The sequence below is a fragment of the Clupea harengus genome, chromosome 4 (genome assembly GCF_900700415.2).
Source record: "Clupea harengus chromosome 4, Ch_v2.0.2, whole genome shotgun sequence".
NCBI lineage: Eukaryota > Metazoa > Chordata > Actinopteri > Clupeiformes > Clupeidae > Clupea > Clupea harengus.
The window spans coordinates 2,010,002-2,036,536 of record NC_045155.1 but is presented as its reverse complement, the minus strand read 5'-3'; the positions used below and the strand labels follow the sequence as shown (position 1 = coordinate 2,036,536).

At 48.8% G+C, this 26,535-nt stretch overlaps 2 protein-coding genes across 2 annotated transcripts in view; both read left to right on the top strand.

Annotated features, from left to right (window-relative positions):
• The window catches only part of huwe1 (HECT, UBA and WWE domain containing E3 ubiquitin protein ligase 1), a 49,653-nt gene extending 44,592 nt beyond the window's left edge, over nucleotides 1–5,061 (top strand). Inside the window, exons 76-83 of the mRNA XM_031565734.2 lie at nucleotides 298–415; nucleotides 574–714; nucleotides 2,074–2,361; nucleotides 2,479–2,584; nucleotides 2,720–2,837; nucleotides 3,105–3,286; nucleotides 3,760–3,950; nucleotides 4,048–5,061. Coding sequence (XP_031421594.1) covers nucleotides 298–415; nucleotides 574–714; nucleotides 2,074–2,361; nucleotides 2,479–2,584; nucleotides 2,720–2,837; nucleotides 3,105–3,286; nucleotides 3,760–3,950; nucleotides 4,048–4,150 — 1,247 coding nt within the window. The 3' untranslated portion in view covers nucleotides 4,151–5,061. The remainder of the gene's footprint in view (nucleotides 1–297; nucleotides 416–573; nucleotides 715–2,073; nucleotides 2,362–2,478; nucleotides 2,585–2,719; nucleotides 2,838–3,104; nucleotides 3,287–3,759; nucleotides 3,951–4,047) is intronic.
• A 9,139-nt stretch (nucleotides 5,062–14,200) lies between these two features.
• The window catches only part of l1cama (L1 cell adhesion molecule, paralog a), a 51,229-nt gene continuing 38,894 nt past the window's right edge, over nucleotides 14,201–26,535 (top strand). Inside the window, 1 exon segment of the mRNA XM_031565736.2 lies at nucleotides 14,201–14,467. The gene's annotated coding sequence lies outside the window, so the exon portion shown is untranslated.

The following is a 26,535-nucleotide window of genomic DNA, read 5'->3' as shown; positions in this document are numbered from 1 at the left end:
CTCACTCTCTCTCTCACACACATACATACACACACACACACACACACACACACACTCACTCACTTGGACATTAGCATAATACAGTTCCCAGAGACAATTGTTCTCCCTTTAATCCTGTTTCATGCTGTACAGAACTGACTAGGGACAGAGTGGAATTATGAGCAAAAGCTAACGGATCCTATTGACCTCTTTACTCCTCTCCTCTCTCCTTTGCCTCTCTCTCTCTCTCTCTCTCTCTCTCTCTCTCTCTCTCTCTCTCTCTCTCTCTCCTGTGTGTGTGTGTGCATCTCTCCACAGAGACCCACCGTACAGTGCTTAACCAGATCCTGCGCCAGTCCACCACCCACCTGGCCGACGGCCCCTTCGCCGTGCTGGTCGACTACATCCGCATCCTAGACTTTGATGTCAAACGCAAGTAAGGCCCCTCCCCCTCTCCGCACCTCTTATTTCCTGCATATTCTATCTGGGAATAATCTTAAGCCTCTGAGCCCTCTTCACTATGATTTATTCAATGTGTGCGTATCTGTGTGTGTTCCTGATCGTGTGTGTGTGTGTGTGTGTGTCTGCGCCTAGGTATTTCCGTCAGGAGCTGGAGCGTCTAGACGAGGGCCTGAGGAAGGAGGACATGGCCGTTCACGTGAGGAGAGACCACGTGTTTGAGGACTCCTACAGGGAGCTGCACCGCAAGAGCCCAGAGGACATGAAGAACAGGCTGTGAGTTCCCCCCCCACACACACACACACACACACACACACACACACACACACACACACACACACACACACACACACACACACACACACACACACACACACACACACACACAGAGATTTGAAGAACAGACTGTGAGTTCCCCCCCTGCGCGCACACACACACACACACACACACACACACACACACACACACACACACACACACACACACACACACACACACACACACACACACACACACACACACACACACAGAGAGGACCTGAAGAACAGACTGTGAGTTCCCCCTACACACACACACACACACACACACAGAGAGAGAGGACATGAAGAACAGACTGTGAGTTCCCCCCTGCGCGCGCACACACACACACACACACACACACACACACACACACACACACACACACACACACACAGAGAGAGGACATGAAGAACAGACTGTGAGTTCCCCCTACACACACACACACACACACACACACACACACACACACACACACACAGAGAGAGAGGACATGAAGAACAGACTGTGAGTTCCCCCTGCACACACACACACACACACACACACACACACACACACGAAGAACAGACTGTGAGTTCCCCCCCCGCTACGTGTGCACACACTTCTCTCTTCCTTTCTTTTTTTTTTCTCTCACTTCACTCACACTCTCACCCTTGCTATCTCATGTACACACACACTTACACACACACTCTAACTTGCATGAAAGCATACACAATCTCACCATCTAAAACGCGCACACTCATACCTAGTCACACACACCTTTATCCAGATTCTGCCACTTTGGGGTTTTTCACAGCGCCTCAGGGAGGCAGTGCACAGCAAGACACCAGTGTAATTAAAACGCCCCCACACACACACACACACGCATACACACACACACACACACACACACACACACACACACACACACACACACACATATGCACCTCCACAAACCTACTCTGACTCACGCAAAATCAATACACACTGGTGTGCACCATCAGGCCTCAATGGTCAGGAACAGATTACACACACACACACACACACACACACACAAAAGCCCATCATTACCCCCACAGAGAACACAATGGCACAAATCCAGAGGACACAGGAACAGACTGTGCGCTTTTATAATCCACTCCTCGTGACTGCACGCGCAGATATATATACACACACACACACACACACACACACACACACACATACACACTGACACAAGCACCAACACCCACACACCACAAAATATACACTCTAAACCAAAGTGCCCACACACGCCCACACACGCCCACACACGCACACACACACACACACACACACACACACACACCTTGCTCACCCTCTCCCCGTTGCTGTGCACAGCTACATCGTGTTTGAGGGCGAGGAGGGCCAGGACGCCGGCGGGCTTCTGAGGGAGTGGTACATGATCATCTCGAGGGAGATGTTCAACCCCATGTACGCGCTGTTCCGCACGTCGCCCGGCGACCGCGTCACCTACACCATCAACCCCTCGTCCCACTGCAACCCCAACCACCTCAGCTACTTCAAGTTCGTGGGCCGCGTGGTAGCCAAGGCCGTCTACGACAACCGGCTGCTGGAGTGCTACTTCACACGCAGCTTCTACAAGCACATCCTGGGCAAGAGCGTCAGGTACGGCCGCCACCACCGGACTCCATTCTTTTGGTGATTCAGTGAAATAGTTCTGTGTTTTTTTTGTTTGAGTGTGCATAGTACTCACACTGCCTCTCTCTGCTCTCTGTCCTACAGGTACACAGACATGGAGAGTGAAGACTACCCCTTCTTCCAGGGTCTGGTCTACCTGCTGGAGAACGACGTGTCCACCCTGGGCTATGAGCTGACATTCAGCACAGAGGTGAGGCATCCAGACGCGTTTTCCTTTTGTGTATTCGCCTCGCTGGCCTCCTCGCTGGCCTCGTTTTCTGTGGAGTTGCGTTGGCAAGAGAGCGGCGCCTGATCGTCCCCTCTTCTCTTCTCTTGCTCCACACAGGTCCAGGAGTTTGGGGTGTGCGAGGTGAGAGACTTGAAGCCCAACGGAGCCAACATCGTGGTGACGGAGGAGAACAAGAAGGAGTACGTGCACCTGGTGTGTCAGATGAAGATGACCGGTGAGTGAACAGACCGCCCGCTTCCCTTCCACTCCACTCCCCAGTGGGATGTGCCTCTGTGCGGTACACGCTCCAGACCAGAGCCCTGTAGAAGCAGCGCTTTACCCCTCGGGCTGCCAAACAATAGCCTCAAAGAAAATATTAGTCTCTCAGGCACCCAACTTCTGAATGTTTATCTCTCCTACACTCTGATGGGTTTTTTTTCCACTGTGTGTGTGTGTGTGTGTGTCTGTGTCTGTCTGTCTGTGGCTGTTTGTGTGTGTGTAGGTGCCATTCGCAAACAGCTGTCAGCCTACCTGGAGGGTTTCTATGAGATCATTCCCAAGCGGCTCATCTCTATCTTCACTGAGCAGGAGCTGGAGCTGCTCATCTCTGGCCTGCCGGTCATCGACATCGACGACCTGAAGGCCAACACAGAGTACCACAAGTACCAGGCCAGCTCCATACAGGTATGTGTACACACACACACACACACACACACACACACACACACACACACGTGTGAGCCAGCTCCATACAGGTATACACACACACACACACACACACACACACACACACACGTGTGAGCCAGCTCCATACAGGTACGTGTACACACACACACACATACACACTCACTCACACTCACACTCACACTCACACACACACACAGTACACATAGACCCCTAGAAGTATGAGCCAGCTCCATAGTGGTAGGCACAAACACATGGTTATTTTATTCTACAAGAATAAAGCCGGAGCTGTATGGATATACTTACTCCCAATGAACGTTTAAATCTTTGGCAGAGTCTCTCTACGGTCTCTGCAGATTACACGTAGTGGCACCCTCCTACGCACAGGCTTAATGTAGCGCCGTTGTCATGAAGCCAGAACCAGCCGCTCAGTTTGCCTCCCCTCTCTCTGCTGCCCCCCCCCCCCCCCTCAGATCCAGTGGTTCTGGCGTGCCCTGCGCTCCTTCGACCAAGCCGACCGGGCCAAATTCCTGCAGTTTGTCACGGGCACGTCCAAGGTGCCCCTGCAGGGCTTCGCCGCTCTGGAGGGCATGAACGGCATCCAGAAGTTCCAAATTCACCGTGACGACCGCTCCACTGACCGCCTGCCCTCTGCGCACACTTGGTAAGTTTTAGTTTTTTTTTTTTAGAAAATGACCGTCTGTCCCCTCATCACCTCACCTCACCTCCTCTCACTCTTCCACTTGTCTGTTTGTTTGCAGCTTTAATCAGCTGGACCTTCCAGCATACGAGAGCTACGAGAAGCTGAGACACATGCTGCTGATGGCCATTCAGGAATGCTCAGAGGGCTTCGGACTGGCCTAGAGACTTTCCTTACACACGTACACATACACACACACATGCATTCACAGACACACACACAAACATCATACACATGTACTGACACACACACACACACAGGTTTAGACTCATATTGTTAACTTATGACACAGAACACACATGCATATTCACACTATCGTAGACATGGCCAAGATCTATTTGTTTGTAATACATATAAACCAGACGGCATTGGAGAGATGATGCAAGCGAATAAGAGCGACTTATTGACATTTGCCTACTACACACAGAGCCTCACACAGACACACAGAACTGTATTTGGTATGTTTGTGTGTCTCCCTTTCCCTATTAAATTGCAAAACCTGAGAGACGATATGGAGGATAATACTTGGACTAATATGAGAAGAAGAAAAAAAAAAAGAAAAAAAAATATGTTTCTCCATTTAGTTTTTCTCTGTACAAAAGGTTTGGGAGTTTATTATGTTTAATCTTTTTTTTTTTTTTTTTTTTTTTTTTTCCTTTTGGCTGTGTAAAAAAAAAATGACAAAAAAGACAAAAGGTTGTGCGTGTGAAAGGATGGATATAAAACACTTGGGGGAAAACCGCTGATTGTCCTCTGCTAATTTGTGACCTCATGGTGAGCTTGGAACAGGGGATAGTCAGTGTGTGGTGCGGAACAGGAGATGCGAATGCAGGGACTTTTCAAAGGGTGACATTTTTAAGGCAACTTCTGTGGTATTTTTGGGGGGGGGGGGGGGGGGGGGATTATGCAGAGATAAAGGATAACAAGTGAAGGATTACGGTTGGGGTGGGGTGTTTGGGTAGGGGGGAAACCACAGGCATTCTGACTGAAATGTGGTCAATCCAACAGCTGAAACCAGCCTCTCCGCAAAAGAGATCAGAGAATAAATTGCTACTTAAATAAATGCATAAATCGAGTTGGCTGTGTGTTTTACAGTTGTTTCCATCTGTCCTTGGAAGAATGCTGTGTTTGTAACCTTTTTTTTCCAGTCCATTTAGCTGGGTGTCTGTACATACACGGAGTATCGTTATTGCAAAAGCTTCAACATTTTTTTCCAGGTGAATAAACCAGCTTTGTGTTTGGTTTTGCATTGAACAGTGGTGCTTGCTGGGCTGTCTGTCTGATTGTGAGGGAGGTTCGAGTGATCGCCACGGTCTCACTGGCTGCTATCCAGACTTCAGTGTTGCCTTTAGCAGGTCCTTGAGTGTCTGGTGCCCACGCTGTACCCATGGTGCACTGCTCTCTTACTGCTGTGTGACACACACACCGACACACACACCAACACACACACACACACACACACACCGACACACACACACCAACACACACACACCAACACACACACACCAACACACACACCTACACACATACACACACACACACACACCAACATACACAAACACACACACCAACACACACACATACACACATACACACATACACACACACACACCAACATACACAAACACACACACCAACACCAGACACACACACCCCAACACACACCAACACGCACAGACACACACCAACACACACAGACACACATATACACACACACCAACACACACACACCTTCCTTGTCCTCTCCTCTCTGAATGGACTCCAGTACAAACTTTTTAAACCCAGGCTCCAGCACTGCATACATGCAGAGCACCTAGGAGGCAGTACTCCAGTCGAGTGGCCTGTATCGTTGAGCCGCAGACTCATTCACCAGCAGCGTCTCAAGCTTGACTGCACCCAACGGTGAGGCGCAGCCAGCACTGCTGGGCCTGTCAGGACAAATAAAAATCAAACACCCCACACACACACACACACACACACACACATAATCCCCGCCACTATCATTCGCAGTGGCTGTGGTCCTCTCACTCCCTAGACTCCCTGGACGGAGGGCCAGACAGCGTCTCTGCGTGTCTGACCTAAAGGCCTCGGAGTTTCAAGCAGTCTAATGTGAGGTGAGGACGTGCTGGCTGGGCGCGTGGGCAGATTGGGTCACTTGGGCTACCCTTACACACGCACACACACACACACACACACACCCCATTTTCTCCAACTTGAGTGCATTTATGTACCCAGTCACGGCTGCAGAAGAGTCGGTTCCCCCTGCGCCTATAAAATATCACCGGGGCTCGTGGAACAGGCGAGCTAATCTGATGGAGAGATGAAAGTGCTCTGATTTCTTGTCTTCCGCTTCTTAATGAGGGCTGCAGTACGCCAGCACCCCCCCCGCGCACCAAATAAGCCTCGCGTAGAAGCCTGTTGTCTGTGAGCGCACTGCTGTGAGCCAATTTCACATCAAATATTGGTCATACGTGTGGTACGGTGAGTAGAACGAAGAGGATTTGCATTTTAAATGGGGCCGGTGAAATTTTGCCTACTGGAAGATGTTTGCAAAATGATCCCAACCTCTAAAACCCCTGTGTTTTGCTTACAGTGAAAAGACTCAACGACACAGGCTGGGCATGTTCATTCAAAGATGCAAATGGGCTCGGTCTGGAGCTTGTGTTGCAGTCGAGACTAACCTACTTTCTGTCCCCTGCGCCGACATTTTGATGAATGATGTGATTTACAAAAGGCCTCTCGCCAAACAGCTTCTCAAATATTTCAGGCAATCTATTGTTGAAAATATGGGTGGTCGAAATGGAATATAAAGCATAAAATTGTGAACCTGAGAGAGTTAGGGGGACATGCCCCAGAAGATTTGTATTTTTTTTTATTCTTAAATGGATTTAGGATTCTGTCAACCACATTAATGTTTGCTGAAAGCAAGGACATCTTTTAGTGTTTTAATCTCATGGTTGCGAGGGATAAGCTAGCCTTTTACAGGGACCCACAGAATGCTGTGCTAGTGATCCAACACTCAATTGTCAGACCTACTTTCAATCATCTTTACATGAACGCGCAATGACGCGCACAATTGATTCAAAACAGCATGACGGCGCTTCAAACCCCCTTCAACAACTGGGACAAAAGGTCAGGGCACCTATTAAAATCCATGAAATTTAATGACATGCGCTTCATGTCATTTTAAATATGACCAGTGGCAGCCAATGTTTGTACAGCTTACTTTGTCAGTTATGTTAACTCGTCCACACACCCTTATTTACAAAATCCAGCCATCCACCAAATGTCAATGTCAAATGTCTGGCGCACATCACGTTGTAGTATTATGTCCTAGACCCAGGTACCAAGCCCACTGGCTCTGACCAAACCCATCCTAGTTGCATAGTCCGTTTATTGAAATTCAACCCCTCGAGTACTCGAGCACTCAAGTTTTTCTGGACTCGATTTGTAAAAAGTTGCACTCACATGCAACCACTTATGGTAACTCTGGGTGGCGCTCAGATCGACACTGTATTGTATTTACTCCTCCACTAGATGGAGATCTTGAGGTTGAGAAGTTGTGCCGCCGGCTCAATCACCAGTCGTCACCAAACAGGGTTATTAAGCAGAGCAGTTGCTTCCTCCCCCTAAGAGGAGAGTGCATACAAGAAGCTATTACCCCTCCTTGCTTGCTTATGTCCATACATGCCAACTGCAAGTGCCATCCATTTTTACACTAATCTAAATAATGCAAATTCCTGTGTTTATGTGTTCAGTCGATACACAGGTCGATTACTATAATCAATAATTCAAAGCCAAGGCAAGGCTGCAAGGAATATATTTGCATTTGCAGTCAAATGGAGAGGAGAATTTGGGAGGTGGAGAGCAATGTTGCCAACATTAGAACACTCTTGAATGACTGAGACTGAGATGGAAGGCAGAGATTGAGGGGTAGTGGGTAGGGTTGGTTCTGGTGATGTATGATGCAATGGCTCATTAATGGGGGGGGGGGGTGGCAGTTTTTGAGAGGCAGCCAGAACGCTCTTAGTTTAATACACTGTGCTGCGCTGTGCATAAATAAGGACATTACTGCTCCCTCTCTGAAAAGTAAGAAGAAAAATGAGAGAGGGAACCAGTGACCATAATATTGTGCTGTCCAGAGATGAAAAGTTGAGACACGGACTGTTCATTAGTGTAATTGCTTTCCTGCTCTCTAATCTTCTCTATGAATATATATTTTTCCTTTCCACCGGTTATCATCATCCATATCCTGAACTAAGTGCTAATTACTCAGATATACACAACCTAAGGACTTTGCATACTCTCACTCTCTCTCTCTCGCTCTCTCTCTCTCTCTCTCTCTCTCTCTCTCTCTCTCTCTGTCTGTCTGTCTGTCTGTCTGTCTGTCTGTCTGTCTGTCTGTCTGTCTGTCTGTCTGTCTGTCTGTCTGTCTGTCTCTCTCTCTCTCTCTCTCTCTCTCTCTCTCTCTCTCGCTGATGTACTCCCAGTAAAGGGAGAAGACCATGGCCAAACCCTAAGTATGCAGCTGGTGGCTTCACAGAGACAAGGAAGATGTTATTTCTCCTATCTGGAACCGTTACGTAACACGCCAGTGAGCTGATAAGAGAGACGCGTCTTTCGCTGAGACATCCTTGAGAGTAGACCTAGATATTTTTATATTGCTTATCTCACTGCCTCGTTGATGTGTGTTGGTCTGAAGAAAAAAAAAATAGCTGAGGATGTGCTCTGTGTGTCTTGAGCACACACTTTGAACAAGGCAAAAAAAAAAATGCTACGTGATACAGAGCAAAAAATAACCCTGGAAGCATCAATCCAGCTTCAAAGGGAGCTACGCTACGTATGCTAATACAGTGGGGTTTGCTCTATTTTAGGAGACACTTTCCTGAGACAATGGATGACAACAGAGAGGAGAGGCAGGGGAGAGTCTCTCTCCAGAAATCCCCTGTTAATGTCAGATTCAGAAGAATTCCACATGAAAAGAAGTGATGGGATTAGGTTTGATATCTTAAATAATTTGTCTCACAGTGACGCAGAAGGCTGCGAAAAATGCCGTTTCATCGAAGTAAGCCAATTCATCTTTCCAGGGACCCAGATGTTGGCTGATTTTTTTTTGTGTGTATGCGTTAAGTGTGTTTGCTCTGCACTGTGGGTGTGAAGCGCATGATTTAAGAGCTCTGACAAGCATCGACAATGTTCTTGTGTGTTCAAAGCCTCAAGCCCCACAACTGATACCATTGATCATTACAGGACTTGGTAAACAAACAAATAAATACCCTAGGAGAATGAATCGGCAGCAACACCAAAAGAAAAAGCCCTTTTTCATCATTGTGTCTCATTCCATCCCCCTCACTCCTCTTTTTTGCTCTCGCGCTGAGGATTTTTTTTGGGGGCCCTGCTTCTCGCATCGGCGCCGTCTAATCAGCGACCCCGGGAGAGCCAAACAAACGTCATGGCGTGTCCTACTTTGACTCCTGTAGTCTTCTCTCCTGAAAGCAAGCCTGAGAGAATTCACTTTTAAGTCTGTGTGTGTGTGTGTGTGTGTGTGTGTGTGTGTGTGTGTGTGCGTGTCTGTGCGTGCATGCGTGTGAGTGTGTGTGTGTTTGTCTGTGCATGCATGCACACACCTTAACAGAAGAACAATTTATTATTATTATTATTATTATTATTATTATTATTGTTATTGTTATTATTATTTGCAGTGGCCAAAAGGACATCGTCCCATGTTCAGGGTGTTCAGGCTCCAGGCTCTACGGAGGCTCCTGTGGTTTCCCAACCAGAGGCAACCACACTCAGTGAACTGAGCGGTCAGCAGTAAAGACTGCACTCCTAAAAATGGATATTTGCAAACGGCTCCCTCAAGCTTCAGGAGGACAGCCTGTGCTTCCTGTCGCTATGACACCGCTGATAATGCATTAGCAGGATGTAAGGTCATCCAGCCGGTTTGACCCGGTGTTAATCAGTGGCTAATTGAAGGGTAATGACAGGGGGGGGGGGGAGACTGACCCTACAGCTATTCCCACACGGCGTCAGTCTACACGCAGTCGGTCAAGAGGATCTGCTGAAGTTCAAACCGAGCATCAGAATGGGGAAGAAAAATGATGATTATGATTTAAGTGGCTTTCAGTGTGGCATGGTTGTTGGTGCCAGATGGGCTGATTTGAGTATTTCCAAAAAAACTGCTGATCTACTGGGATTTTCATGCACAACAATCTCTAGGGTTTACAGAAAGAAAAAAGTAATTGTAATATATGTGTGTGTGTTTTGTCTTTCCGTTTAGGGTTTAAAAGATGATGTAGGGCTGTTCATCTCCATTACTGCTTCTAACCCTTTTATCGGTAAGACATTGATCCAGCGTCTGCAGAGCTGTAATAAACGATATGATACCTTGTGCTGTGGTGTGAGTCAGCTTAAGAGTTTTGAGTTTACCATGACATTTATGACGGTGGCAGGACTGGTACGAGCTGATAGAAAGGCAACAGCAACTCAAATAAGCACTCGTTACAGCCAGGGTATGCAGAAGATTATCTCCCACAACATGCAGATGGGCGGCAGCAGCAGAAAACCACACCGGGTGCCACTCCTGTGCCACTTCCTGTCAGCTAAGAACATGAAACGGAGGCTACAGTGGGCACGGCTCACCAAAATTGCACAATGGGAGATTGGAAAAAGTCTCAATTTCTGCTGTGACATTCAGATGATAGGGTCATAATTTGGCGCAAACAACACGAAAGCATGGATACATCCTGCCTTGTATCAACAATTCAGGCTGGTGGTGGTGGTGGTGGTGGTGGTGGTGGTGGTGGTGTAATGGTGGTGGTGGTGGTGGTGTAATGGTGGTGGTGGTGTAATGGTGGTGGTGGTGGTGGTGGTGGTGGTGGTGGTGGTGGTGGTGGTGTAATGGTGGTGGTGGTGGTGGTGTAATGGTGGTGGTGGTGGTGGTGGTGTAATGGTGGTGGTGGTGGTGTAATGGTGGTGGTGGTGGTGGTGTAATGGTGGTGGTGGTGGTGGTGGTGTAATGGTGGTGGTGGTGTAATGTGTGGTGGTGGTGGTGGTGGTGGTGGTGTAATGGTGGTGGTGGTGGTGGTGGTGGTGGTGAATGGTGGTGGTGGTAATGGTGGTGGTGGTGGTGGTGTGGTGGTGGTGGTGGTGGTGTAATGGTGGTGGTGGTGTATGGTGGTGGTGGTGTGGTGGTGGTGGTGTGGTGGTGGTGGTGTAATGGTGGTGGTGTAATGGTGGTGCTGGTGGTGTAATGGTGGTGGTGGTGGTGGTGGTGGTGGTGGTGTAATGGTGGTGGTGGTGGTGGTGGTGGTGGTGGTGGTGGTGGTGGTGGTGGTGGTGTAATGGTGGTGGTGGTGGTGGTGGTGGTGGTGGTGGTGGTGGTGGTGTAATGGTGGTGGTGTAATGGTGGTGCTGGTGGTGTAATGGTGGTGGTGGTGGTGGTGGTGGTGGTGGTGGTGGTGGTGGTGGTGGTGGTGTAATGGTGGTGGTGGTGGTGGTGGTGGTGGTGGTGGTGGTGGTGGTGGTGTATGGTGGTGGTGGTGGTGGTGTAATGGTGGTGGTGGTGGTGGTGGTGGTGGTGTAATGGTGGTGGGTGGTGGTGGTGGTGGTGGTGGTGGTGGTGGTGGTGTAATGGTGGTGGTGGTGGTGGTGTAATGGTGGTGGTGGTGTAATGGTGGTGGTGGTGGTGGTGGTGGTGGTGGTGGTGTAATGGTGTGGGGGATATTTTCTTGGCACACTTTGGGCCCCTTAGTACCAATTTAGCACCATTTAAATGCCACAGCTGACCTCAGTGTTGTAGCTGACCAGGTCCATCCCTTTATAACCACAGCATACCCGTCTTCTAATAGACTTCCAGCAGGATAACGCCCCCTGTCACAACGCTCATATCATCTCAAGATGGTTACTTGAACTTGGCAATGAGTTCACTGTGCTGTAATGGCCTCCACAGTCACCAGGTCTCAATCCAATAGAGCTCTTTTGGGATGGGATGGAATCATGAGATTTGCATCGTGAAGGTGCTGCCCCCAAAATCGGCAAATGCGTGACGCTATCATGCCAAAAATCTCTGATGAACATCGCTAGCACCTTGTTGAATCTATGCCACAAAGAATGAAGGCAGTTCTGAAAGCAAAAGGGGGTCCAATCCAATACTAGCAAAGTGTACCTAATTAAGTGGCCAGTCAGTGTATAGCTATAAATTGATATAGCATATGCCTATAAATGTATCAACAGGCATAAGAGTCGAGCCTGGTATGGTTTTATACATGATTAATCTATTGCATTAGCTCATTGTTGGCAGATTGAAGACGGCTGTTCTCAGTGGTACAGAAAGCTTAGTGAGGTAGACTTTACTGCAGGCTAGGCTGCATCAAACAATCTGCTCTCCGATGGCCCGTGCCTTCTGCACACAGGCACACAGGCACACAGGCACACAGGCACGGCTCTCGGGTTTGGCGGTGTTGGGGGTTACATTTTGGCGCAGAGACGTGGAGCAGCTGAGGCAGGCAGGAAGCTGGCGCTGTGAGAGGCCTCGCAGTGGCTCCCCCAGAAGGAGTACATCAGGTGTGAGAGTGGAGGAGGAGGAGTGGGGGAGGGGAGCGAGAGGCAGAGATAATACACAGATAATACACACAGATAATACACACAGATAATACACACAGCCCTTCTTAAGGGAGGCTTATGCAGAAGTCTGTACGCACTGACCTTTACAGTGGGCGTACAGTGTCACTTCCGCTGTATGTCTGGACCCTAAGGGGATGTGTGTGTGTGTGTGTGTGTGTGTGTGTGTGTGTGTGTGTTCACATTTGTGCTTCTCCGTCTGAGCGTGTGTGTGTGTGTGTTTACCCAAAGAGCACGTCTCTAAAAATAAGACAAGGCACCTGTGCTGGCCCCCATTGTACTCACTCACCCAAGAGATGCAGGTGATGTGCGAGGAGTGACATGCTGGAATGAGCACTCTCTCTCTCTCTCAGGTACTGTATCGCTGTGGCGTCTCACTCTCTCTCTCTGTCAGGTACTGTATCGCTGTGGCGTCTCACTCTCTCTCTCTGTCAGGTACTGTATCGCTGTGGCGTCTCACTCTCTCTCTCTGTCAGGTACTGTATCGCTGTGGCGTTTCACTCATTTGGCATTCAACCATTCTCTTGTTTCGGGGAGAGCTCTCCCGGGCCAGCAAATGAAATAAGCTGTTCAGATTTGTGAATGGATTTTTACCGTGCCTCTAGAACAGCACTCCCCCCTAAACCACTTTACAAATAACATCCATCACTGCAGCGAAAAGTGGGGAAATATCTGATCTCTTCTTCCTCTGATGCACTCTTCCTCCCTCTCTCTCTCCCTCTATCTCACTTACCTTATCTCTCAATCTCCCCCTCCCCTTCTTTTTTTTTCCCTAATTCTCTCTCATTCTATGTCCTAATCTCCCACATTTTCTCTTTTCAGCTCTCTCTCTCTCTCTCTCTCTCTCTCTCTCTCTCTCCGCTCTCTTTGTGCCAACCCCTCCCCTCTCCCGGCCTAATTCGGACTCTTCTTCCCTGGTATTAGTACAGCTAGCTTACAGTCGCCTGGTACCAGGAAAAAGGGTAGAGGGGGAAAGAGAGAGAGAGAGAGAGAGAGAGAGAGAGAGAGAGAGAGAGAGAGAGAGAGAGAGAGAGAGAGAGAGCACACTGCCCAAGCAGCCAGTGCCACGCAGACGCAACATAACAATGCCAATTATTAGCATGGAACCGATCCCTCATATATATAAACCCCAACCCCCCCCCCCCCCCCCCCCCCCACCTCTGTCCATGCCTCTTCCCCCTGGACGCTGGACGGCTGGACGGGTAAAGGAGGGAGTGCGGCGCTCACGTGTGTCTAAAAAGCCGTACTCATCATCTCCTCTCCCTCATCCCCAGACCTGATTGCATGCCACTGCCTGGATTGATCCGCAGTAATCGCAGCCCTGACATATCGGGGTTGGCACCAGGGGAATGGCGAGCGGAAAGGCAGCAGAAAGACAATAAAGGAATGGTCAGAAACCAGAGAGAGAGGGAGGAAGGGAGGGAGAGAGAGAGAGATGGGGGGAAGGGGGGGGGAGGGAGAGAGGGGAAGGGAGGGAGACAGATCGAGAGAGAGAGAGAGAGGGGAAAGGAGAGAGACAGAGAGAGAGAGGGGAAGGGAGGGAGACAGAGAGAGGGGGGAGGGAGGGAGGGAGAGAGAGTGAGAGGGAGGGAGGGAGGGAGTGGAGGAAGCAGGGAGTGGGAGAAAAAGGGTGATGTCACCTCTCCCCATCAGCCAATCAGAGCGAGGGAGGGAGAGCGCAAGTAGGAGAGGGTGTGTTTTTGTATCACTGCAGCATCAGCGCTAGAGAGCGAGAGAGCACAATCACTCACACAGAGAGGAGGAGGGAGAAGACCCAGATTAGAGGGGAAAGCAAGACGCAGAGTTAGCCAAGGAGGGAGTGAAACCTGGGGCCATCTTTCTTTCTTAAACCTGTGGAGGTAAGCAAAGCTGGTGCTCACTAAATGCCATTGCAGACGTAATGTGCACGGACCTCAATCCCTCCAGAGAGAGGGTCATATGCATATCCTTGCTACCTGTACCTGACCATCACACCTTGTCCGGGTATATTATTTCTGTTGGGTTTGTTGTCAGTGTGGATCATTTTTCTGTCTGCGCTGTTGTCGGTGCTGTGATGTGGGCAGTGATAATAGTGGTGGCTGTTTGTTGTGACACCTCATCAACTGAATTTGGCTGGTTATCTGTGTGCACTGGTGCAAGAAAAAATAAGTATTCCAGATAACCTTTACCTTTTTAAAATGCTCATAACATTTGTATGTCTTACAAATGCCTTTTCTAAGCCATTTTTCAGTAAAGTGAAAAGTGTGTAAAGTGTAAAAATGTGGGCTTGATTGTATTTCATTTTAATATTTGTTTTTCGCTGAGGATTTTTGCTGAGTTCATATCTAAAGTGATGGATGCAACAGGGTCTCTTCATCTTCTTCTTCCTCCATGCAATGCACCGGTGCCTCCTAGAATATGAGAATGCCGATGGTAACGACATGCTGGCTCGTACGACACACACACACACATGGTTTATATCTGTGTGCCATCACTGTTGTCACAAGTGCAATGGGTGACATTTTGGTTGTGTAATCGGACATGATTCTTCTGGTAGTTATATCGCATAGCCCGTTTGTCTGCGAGCTGATTGAGCGTGTCTTTATTATGCCATCAAATGCTCTGAAGCATCCTCTGCCTTTTCGCTAAGCACCTCTTTACAGTTCTTTACAACAGTATTCACAGCCAGTGTTTGTAATGCCATCGCTAATGCTAATCCTTCTCATTTCTCATTTCTGCTACTCTTGCCATAGGGTTATAGCTATAGATGCTCTCATGTTTCCACCTTCCCTCACATTGGCCCTCACTTGTGTTTGAGGCAGAGGTGTAATGTTGGTCGCCACTCAGAAGGTGGTGTGTGTGGAGGCATGCAACAGAAGGCTAGCCAGAGGAGGATGTTTTTTTTTCTTCTTCTGGGGAGGCGGATGGCTTGTGTCCTGTTTCCTTGCCTGCCTGTCCCCTTGCTGTTTGCTCAAGACAAATGTTTGGGGTGGTGCATAGCCAACAGCTCGGAAACGAACTGCATTTAGATGGGGGGCAGAGAGGGAAAGAGGGGAAAGAGGGGGGGGGGCAGGATTAAGAGAGAGAATAAGAGAGAGAGAGAGAGAGAGAGAGAGAGAGAGAGAGAGAGAGAGAGAGAGAGAGAGGGAGAGCACGAGCACGAGCGCGAGACACCAAAACCTGGGTGGGGCATGTGTACATTTCCAGGGGCATCAGTAAGAGGAGGCACCCACCTGGCATGGTGCCATGGGCACTGAGGCAGGGCAGGGCAGGGCAGGTCTGATGTTCAGGCTGGTCTAGTTCTCCATTGGCATCAGCATACAGAGTGGTCTGCAGCACATGGTCCTTTAACATTCAGTAAATGTTCAAGTGCTTTCAGCGTCAAGATAAATGTTTTTTTTTTATCCTGCCTGCAGAAGTGGTACTCCAGCGCTTAGGTTTTTCGCATTTCTGGCAAGCCTACTTTTTGTCTCTCTCTCTCTCTCTCTCTCTCTCGCTCTCTCTCGCTCTCTCTCTCTCCTACCTCTTCTCCACTCTGTAGTAATGTAAAGTTGCCTGCTGGGACTGTGACCAGCCATACTGTAGGAGGAGAGGGAAAGAGGGCAGGATAATCCCCTCTAGTACAGATGAGAAGGACTGTCTTTTCTCCCTGCTTTTGTGTACTCCTATAAGCATAATCAATAGATTAAGGTAGGACTGAGCCTTGAGTGCGTACCGGCACTGGATCCCTGGGAGACTGCCGTGCAATGCATTACCGCGCTGTTTAATGCGAGCGCATGGCCTCGCCTACCCCATTATGCCAGCTGTCTGACAACCTGATGCAAAGCAACACTCTCCCTGTGCTGTTTTTCCATTTCAGATTTCCCCAGCTGCAAATTTCTCAGCATTGTTTCGTGGTTAAAAAAAATCTTTCCCTTCCTCAGTGAAATGCTATCTTACTGCAGCGCTGAGTTTAATTGAGCTGTTCTGTGGGAAGGATGAATGGGCCAAGAGATTTAGGAGGGATGAGAGAGAGAGAGAGAGAGAGAGAGGGAGGGAGGGAGGGAGGGAGGGAGGCAGAGGGATGGGGGGGTGGGGTCACGTTTGACAAGCAAAGCACCTCCACAGACTGCTAATATATGTGCCCTTAGATATACTGTCGGAGAGAAGAGGAGAGGAGAGGAGAGGAGAGAAGAGGAGAGGAGAGGAGAGAAGAGGAGAGGAGAGGAGAGGAGAGAAGAGGGGGATCAACGGGAGGGGCGGATGGGTGTGCTGCAAGGTCAGAGGGGGAAGGGGCTGTCAGAGGAATGGGGGGATGAGAGAGAGAGAGAGAGAGAGAGAGAAAGAGATAGAGAGAGAGAGTGGGAGTAGGGAGATGATAAACAGCTGGTAATTTGTTATGCAGCACCACAGGTTGTCTAGGCTGTTGTTGTGTTGACTTTTTCTATCTCTCTCTTTCCCTCTCTCTCCCTCTCTCTCTCCCTCTCTCTCTCTCCTTCTTCTGGCTCTAATATCAGAGCTCCAGAATGGGGTAATGATGGCAAAAAAATCTCACGGTGTGATAAAGGGCATCTGTTCCAAATCTGCCAGTTAAGAGGGAACTCAAGGGAGGAGCCATGTTGCAGGCAAGCCACAACAGCCACCTGTTATCGCCCGGAGGACCACAGAGACCCGCGGGAGAGGCTGCCGCCTCCCGGTAAACACAGCTAGAGAGACAGGAAGAGAGCTACAGAGAGCTAGAGTGTGTTTGCCCGTGTGTATGTGTTTGAGTGCTTGTGTGCTTCATATCAGATACAGCCTGCCTAAATTATCCATGCACACAGACGGGGAAAAACAGGCCGACTAGGCCTGAGTGGTGTTTCAGATCCTCAGTCGGAGCCGAGCGGAGTCTCCGGTGGTGGCGCGATGATGCGAGTGCATTAGCGACACTCGTTTGTGATGTCGTGTTCTGGCGGGACCCGGGTTTGAATTACACTCCGCAGATGGGACCAAAGTGACAAGCGTTGGGGGCAGATATGAAGATGTGGGGGTGGGGGGATGGCGGATGGCGGGTGGGGGGTGGCGGGTGGCGGGTGGAATACATTAAGACTGATTTAAAGAGCACAGTCAGACAGGGCGGGCAGGCGGGCGGCCAGGCCAGACACCAGTGAGGTAAATGACTATAAAGAGTGGAGAAATGGCGTCTCTGTCATTGTGTCATCTGCTTGCCACTGCACTGCTATTTATTCGACGAAATTAAAATAAAGGGACATGTGCAGAAAGACGGATGAAAAGAGAGCGGTGGAAAGAAGACAAGAAGAGAGGAATACAGAAGGATGGGGGGATGGGGGGGTAGAAGGCTGGAGAAATGGATAAGTGCTTAGACCTGTAAATGCAAGCCCACTCTACCAGCTAGTGAGACATGGCAATCATTCTAAGGTCTTGGTGAATGCTGACAACCTCACTAATCATGAGGCCTCCTCGGGCCCCCCCATGTTTCTTTTCAAGACCCATAAGTGCATTTTTTTCATGTCATGTCCATATTCATGCATTGTCTGACAGGGGGCCCCCAGCCTTGAACCATAATCAGGGTAATGGCATCCTCAGAATGATTTGGCGTTCACTGATGTCTCCATACCCCACACCACAGACAAAGCCCTATAACATTTTAGCCAATCATGCAATGGAAGCATAAATGGCGCCGGCTTCCAACTGTGGCCTCATATATGCGACAGAAGTTAATTAGATTGAAAACTGGAGCTCGAAATCTGACATTTGCTCCCCTGCCCCTGTAAACCTCGCAATGCTTACAATAAATCTTCCGCGGATTGAACTCCAAAAAAAAAAATTCAGCAAATATGCACTCTGAGACTTGTCACGATAAGAGACTCAGAAAGCGAACAGGCGGTAATGAGCAGGATAGGAGAATGCGAACAGAGACGGCAGATGAGAGACGCGTCAGAAAAAAAGATAAATGCAACAAATAGCGCGTCTGACCTTTTGGTCATCTGAAGACCACGACCCTCATTTCCTCTCCCACTGCCTTGTCGTCAGAATGAAGTCTTTGTCACAGATGCACAGCAGAGTTCCAGTCAGTCTTATCACTCTTTCGTTCAAAGGCGTTTTATTGACCAAATGAGTGGCTAAACTTAGTCTGAATTGCTTCTCTGTGTGGCAACTTTTGGCCATGAATTGCATGATACAGCCTACTGTGGCTTTGCGGTGGCAGCATTCCAGGCGTCTGAATAGTATAATTTGACACGCTATGCCAAATGTCATTTTTACAACAGGAAGAAATAATGAGTATTACCGTGTTTCCTGGTGCATTCATTATCACGGCTGTTACCAGGGAGACAAGCGAGTACGATTTGTGCTTAAATTGTAACGGACTCATCACAAGTTGAGCTGGCACATGTAATTAACACAAGCCTCCATTGCACTTCTATTAGATTCCATCATAATTTCCTCTCTTAATCAGTATATTAGAGAAATAATTATGTTTTCCGAAAACAATTATGCTACCTCATTTCACCCGTTTCGCTTCCAGTATGTAACTGTATGTACAATATTTAACTGCAAACACTGGGATGGGGCCTTACCCGTGTCACTGGCACAGTGAGTGCGTCTGTTTATGAAGCGACTGGGCTGAAGCGACGAGCGTTCTGAACGGCACGTCAACCATGATATATTCATTATGCCTGGATTACAGAGTGTGGGAGGGGATCACTACTGTAGTGAGTGTAATCCCCATACACCCAGCTAATTTAATCTCACCTACTGTGCCATCCCATTATACATCCACCACCCAGAGGTGCTGTGGGAAGAAAGAGGAGGGGAAGGAGGGCGAATTAGGTAATTTAAACTTTAACGACTGAACTAGGCTTTAATAGACCGGGCCGCTTTGGAAAAAACACACAGCGCAGTTCTGTATGTGGGGCCTGTGAGTGCTGTGTTTGCAGACGTCTTCCAGAGAGGCAGAGATATGCAAAAACAGAGATATGGAGAGAGGGTAGATAGCTGATGAGTCAGTCAAACCTCTTCAACTGTCATTCCTGAAGACATTTGAATACATTTACATGAATTATGCATTGATTATGGCCATGGTTGAGCACAGCCAGTGCAAGCAAGTCAGAAACACAGATTTTTATCTATCTTCACCTCATTTTCTGTGCAGCCGTTGACTAATATAACTAAAGAGCATTGACTTCAGACCAGCATCAAAAGTATACATATCCACTGCAGGGAGACTTGTGCAATAGAGACGCTGTAGATCTCCTAAATATAATTCTTCGCACACACAGCATATTCCGCCTCTGCTTTGACACAAAAAACAATATCACAAGTTTTGCTTACTCACTGTTTCTTGGCGGAATGATTAAATGACTGTGCGTGTGTGTGTGTGTGTGTGTGTGTGTGTGTGTATGTCTGTGTGTGTGTGTATGTCTGTGTGTGTGTGTGTGTGTGTGTGTGTGTGTGTGTGTGTGTGTGTGTGTGTGTGTGTGTGTGTGCTTGTAAGTGAGTGTGAGACAATCTCCCTGTGCCTCAGTAACTACTGCGTTCCCAGTCACTTTTATGCCAACGTATTCTATCTAAAAGGGTGCAATTGTGCATGCACAGACAGTGGGTCTGCAAAATGATCAGAGCTGCACACAACGACAGCCTGAATTCAGAAGCCCCCACCCATTACACACACACACACACACACACACACACACACACACACACACACACACACAAATAAATCAGGCTTTAACCAGCCACTGTGGAGACTCCATTTCCACAACACAAAACAAACAGAAAGATGGTATTGATTAAACAGCCATGTCAGACATGCAGCACTAGCACGTATGCACAGAGGCTGTACAGAGAACAGCAAACAGCTGAGAGGGAGAGAGGGAGAGAGAGAGAGGGAGAGAGAGAGAGAGAGAGAGAGAGAGAGAGCGATACAAGGGATGTGGAGGAGAGAGGGATAGCCAACGGAGAAACACAGAAGAAAGAGATGGAGTCGCTGAAAAATGGGAAAGCATTAAGGACATATGGAGGGGGGGGAGAGAGAGAGAAAATGTGCTAATGAAGAGAAGAGTAGAGCATTGTCCATACAGACATACTGATGAGGTAATTATGCAGTTAAGTGATTGGATGACCTAAGGTAAAAGGGGGTGGGGCCCACTCTGGGCTGGGATTGGGGACGGTTGCAGCAGGGGGTGCGTTTAACGAAGAACTAAGGAGCCGGGCGAGGAAATGGAGAATGATGTTCTTAAAAGAGGAACGCGGGATGAAAGGACTGCGGCTGAGCCGAGGATGATATGCAGGAGCAGAGCGGGGTGGAGGGGGGGAAGTATACACAGGAAGAGGAGAAGAGAAGAGAAAAAGAAGGGGAGAGGGAGCGAGGGAGGGAGGGAGGGAGGGAGGGTTGATGGTGCCTGCCGCTTTGAAAGCACCATGTCTGACACTGACTAACAGTGACAAACTGTGTGCAAAGTAGGCACCCAAACAAGCTCTCCTGACAAACTGTGTGCAGAGAACACACAGGCAAACACACCTGTCGACAATAGCATGATGAAACGCACAAAGACACTCACACACCCCCGCACACACACACACACACACACACACACACACACACACACACACACACACACACGCAGACAGATAGTAGTAGATGTCTGGGGTACCTCCTGCTCTCTGCTTCAGATGAAAAAGGCTGATCTCCTTGATTAAACTCTGACACTAATTACAGAAAACATCATTCAACAAAAGACGCATCGCAGGCAGCGCACATCTTTTCAGAACACCAGACACGGGTCCTCCTCCTCAGGGACCATCAAGGAACAGACGCCCTGATTAGCTCTCTGTCATTCAATCCCCACTCCGTCCTCCTATTCCCTCTTGCTCTCCTCGGCATTCTTTGTTTTCTCTCTTTCTCTCGCTGTGTCCCAGTTGGCATACCTCTCTCTCTCTCTCCCTGTGGGTTAGTGGCTGGGTCTGACCACCCGTCGGCTCCATTTATGAGGCCTTTTCTGAGTGAGAGTTTGGCCAGGGCTGCCGTTGGCACTGCAACAAGCAACAACAAACAAGCTGTGAAGTCTTATGACAAAAGGATCCTGACTGACGTCTCTGATGCGTGCTGTCATCGGTTTCTCAAATCAGCATCACGCTCACGCCCCTGTGGCTGTGTTTCCTTTTTTTAAAGTGAGATGTGTGTGTCAACAGAATTTTTATAAAAGTGGCAAACAGTATTCAACACATTCTGCCCTCTCCCTAAATGTAGTCGAACAGGAGTCTTTGAAAGAGGGAGGGTCGCTGGTGTGTACCAGTGATATGTCTGTGGTGTAATTAGTTCAAAACCTTATTTCGTGGGCTGTTTGTCATGGAAGTCGAGCGGGGGGTCAGGTTAATGTCTTTTGGGACATGTTGACCGGGTCTGGACTCACTCTGCTGTCCCATGCTCTTTGCTCCAGAATGATTAGCAGAGACCATCTTCTCATCATAATTGAGTTTGAGGCTGATTTAATGTGGGTGTGGACTTACTGTCCCATCTGCGCTTTTACCTCTGCATGTGTGTGTGTGTGTGTGTGTGTGTGTGTGTGTGTGTGTGTGTGTGTGTGTGTGTGTGTGTGTGTGTGTGTGTGTGTGTGTGTGTGTGTGTGTGTGGGGGGGGGGTGCTCACGCGCGTGTGTGTGTGTGTGCATGTACGTGTGTGTGTGTGTGTGTGTGCGTATGTGTGTGTGTGTGTGTGTGTGTGTGTGTGTGTGTGTGTGTGTGTGTGTGTGTGCGTATGTGTGTGTGTGTGCGTGTGTGTATGTGTGTATATGTGTGTGTGTGTGTGTGTGTGTGTGTGTGTGTGTGTGTGTGTGCGTATGTGTGTGTGTGTGCGTGTGTGTGTGTGTGTATGTGTGTGTGGGAGCGCTTTTCTCTGAGGATTGTCCATGAGCAGCCCTTGTGTGTACATAGCGTGTCTGAAAAGCGTCACCCAGAGTCATCCAAAGCCTTCGTCTGTGTCTCATCAGCTGGTACAGTCGCTGCAGGGAAAAGGTCAGTGAAGATTCTTTCTCTCTATCCCTCTCTCTTTCTCTCACTCTTCCTCTCTACATCTCTAGTTTTTCCCCCGCTCCCTCCCTCCGCCCCTTGCTCCTCATCCCTGTGTGTGCTCTGAGAAGAATCAGGCAGGAATCAGGGCCAACTACCCCCTGTCATCTCGCATAAGCACACAGAGGAGGAGAGAAAGGGAGAAGTGAGATGGGCGACCGCTGGACACAGCTGTGCTGCCTTCAGGAGGTCAGACCCGGAAAGAGCAGAGCACGGAGATGAGGACAAGGAGGGAAAGAGAGAGAGAGAGAGAGAGAGAGAGAGAGAGAGAGAGGGAGAGAGAGAGAGAGAAAGAATAGGAGGAAAACAGAAAAAAAAGACTCAGAAAGAGAGAGATATGGTAGATTAGCCTGGAGAATAAAGAAATGATCACAGATAATGCTAAAGGAGGGTGCTTGAAATACCCCCGCCTGTACACTTGCAGCAGGGCCGGGGCTGAATGTAGGACAAGGGCAAACGGATTGAATTGTTGTCTGTCACAGTGGCTCAGACCTGCCCATTGGACTTGCTCTCATGCTGGGAAATATTCACTTTAGCAAGACGTGACTGCATTTCAACCTCTCTCCCTCTCCCTCTCCCTCTCCCTGCCCCCCCCCTCCCACCTCCCCTCCATCTGATTCTGCTGTCCTTGATCTTCACAACAGTGATGCCTAGAGTCGTGGACAGGGATTTGAAAGAGTCTTAGCGTTACTGCGCATCGCAGATAACGCCCCGCCTTTGATGGGTCAGAGACGCTGTCTGCTCAAAGGCCGACCCACGGGGATTCAAACGGAATTCCTCTGTGTTGTCTGTTTGTAACGATTGGATTTGGCCACAGACTCCAATGAAAAATTCCTCTGCGTTGCGTTGTCTGTTTGTACCGATTGTTTTTTTTTGTTTGTTTTTTTTTGCAACAGAAATATAAACCAAATATTTATGGGGCAAAAGCAGAGACAGCCGAAAGCAGACATAACAGACTGTTGCAACACACCGACAACTTTCACTCCCAGAGGCTACGGGCTCTCAGTTTGGATTTACTGACTGACTGACTGACTGGCTGAATGTGTTTTATGTGGGGAAAGACAGATTGAGCTGCATTAAGTTAATTGCATGAGAGGTGGGAGAGTGCGAGATGTTATGTTTCAAATTCACACTCACCGAAATAAATCTGTGGATGTGATGAGAGCAAGCCAATTGAACATTTCCTAATGAGAATGTGTGGCTGGCAGGGTGGTGGAGTGTTCTATCATTTATTTCTCTCCACAGGTAGAAATGGTAATCAGGGGGGAGACTGATGTGAACAGCATGAAACCTTGATGCCACGAGAGAGAAAGAGAGAGAGGGAGAGAGAGAGGGAGAGAGAGAGAGAGAGAGAGAAGAAAGACCTGGCTGTGGAGGTTGAGAACAGAGCATTGAGGCATACAGCCAAAGGCATTTTAAGAAGATGGAGTCCTTCAGGTGGTTGTTGGGGGTACATAGGGATTTGATGGTTGATGGTTGATGGTTGATTGTGATTTTCGGGATTGAAATAATAGACAGTTGAAGAGATGTGAGAGATAAAGGATATTGGAGAGGATAGGCCAGCAACAGGTTACCCAACTGAGTGAGTCAATGAGTGAGTGAGTGAGTGAGTGAGTGAGTGAGCGAGCGATTCCCAAGTGGGGGATGGGGGAAGGGAGAAATGTATAGCTGTGTGAGGCTTGACTCAAGGGGTTGTCATGGTGACTGGGGTGGAGGAGAGAGAGAGAGAGGCAGGCTAGCTTTGACACCTTCACAAACACTATTGTGCAAAAAGTGTGATGCACTTTGGCGTTTACACACTCATACACACTCATACACACACACAACACAACACAACACAACACAAGATAGGACCACTGACTGAACACAAGATGACTCACACAAGGCCAACACAAATGAGTCAAGTACATCCTTCCAAGCAGCTTAATGAACCCCGTGACTCTCTCTCTCCATCCCGCTGCTTAGGCTCTCTGTGTGGGTTCCACTGTACCTTTGGACACAAGACCGCCGCGGTACATATGACTCGGCCCACTCTTTGTCCACTTTAAGTCCATTTGAATGGCAGGCAAATCTCCTCAAACGATTTCACTTGTCACTCTGTCGCTCATGCTCATATGATCCACTCACATGGATGACTGGAGTGATTGTGGGTCTCCCGTCAATATGTGAGTGTGTATTTGTGTGTGTGTGTATGCCTAGCTTGGATGACTTTGTATGTGTGTGTGTGTGTGTGTGTGTGTGTGTGTGTGTGTGTGCGTGCCTAGCTTGTGTGTGTGTATTTGTGTGTGAGTGGCTATCTTGGATGACTGTGTGTGTGTGTGTGTGTGTGTTTGTGTGTGTGTGTGTGTGTGCCTAGCTTGTGTATGTGTGTGTGTGTGCCTAGCTTGTGTGTGTGAGTTATGGTAAAGGCTGAGCTTGCTGAGCTGTTGGCCTCGCCCCCTTACATAAAGCCTCAGAGCTCCGGCTCAATAAAGGCTCCTGCCTCCTCCTCCAGACCTGCCCTCGTGAAGATGGCCGCCTCCGCTGCCTCTCCACTCGTCCGTCCTCTTCTCCGTTCATTTTTATAGTTTTTTTTCTTCCTCCACTTGTTCTTCTCCCTCACCGTTCCCACGAGGTGCTCCATTCGATTACATCAGGAGCACTCAGGAAATAAGTGCTGCTCGTGCAACTTTTAACAAAGCTAATGGGGCCGGGGGAGAAGTAGTTCTCCTGACCTGGTTGATGAAGATCTGACGATAGGAAGCGTGCAGGAAATTAGCAGCTATTAAAGTAAACCTGCCTATTTCCTGTATTTTGGGGAAGATTTCAGTGCTCAGTGATATATTATCTCTCTCCGTTTATCTTTTTTTTACCCTCTCTCTCTCTCTCTCTCTCTCTCTCTCTCTTTCTCTCTCTTCCTGTCTCTGCCACACCCCCCCCCCCCCGCCTCTTAGATTGAGATTCTTTTTCATAGACTCTCTGTTATTCCTCTGAAGATATATATATATATATAATATATATATATATATATGTTTTCCATCAGTGACACTGAATGCCTTGATGTTTTTCCAGCATACACCACTGCAGTCTCTCCTTCTTCCTCCTCTCATGTGTGTGACTGTGAACGCATGCAGATATTGGGGATAATGATGACTGAGGTGGCCTTTGTTGGGGGGGCATAGCCCACGATATGCTAATAGCAGCGCTTAAGCCCATGCGGACATGATGTTTCCCCACAGCTAGAGCAGGTCCCTGTGGGCCCCTCCATGCTAAACCAGGGCTGACCTTGTCCTGTCGATGCGTCTCCTTTTCCATGTGGGGGGAGAGAATTGGCAGGGATGAGGTGCAACCTGGGAAGTGCTTGTAAATATTTTCGTTCCACGTTGGCGGGTGGCATTGGGACCGAGGCCAACGACGAGACAATGGGTCTTTTTCAGAAGTGAATCGCAAACAAACAGTGAAGCCTCGTAGGTAATCAAACCTTGAATGTTTGTGTAACGTGGTGAGAGAGCGAGCTTGTGAATTGGATGATGTCCCTGTGCTAGGGGGTTGGGTGGGGCGTGGTGGTGGTGTGTGTGTGTGTGTGTGTGTGTGTGTGTGGGGGGGGGGGGGGCCTGCATGCATTTGCACAGGTTCTTTTAGGATGAGCTCAGCCAGGCGTGGAGGACCTGTTAGATGGAGCAGGCAGGGCAGGTCTTTTGGGTGACATCCGTCAATGAGGCCGTGGCCCCTGGAGGCCGTGGTCTCAGTCAGCCGCTCCCCAAGGGGCCACTGACCTGCCCCTACGTGTCACACGACACCGTAGCAGCTGTGACAGTGACTGTGTGTGTGTGTGTGTGTGTGTATGCATATCTGAGAGTGATTGTAAGTGTGTGTGTGTGTATGTGTGTATGCATGTGTGGAAATAATTGTGTGTATGAGT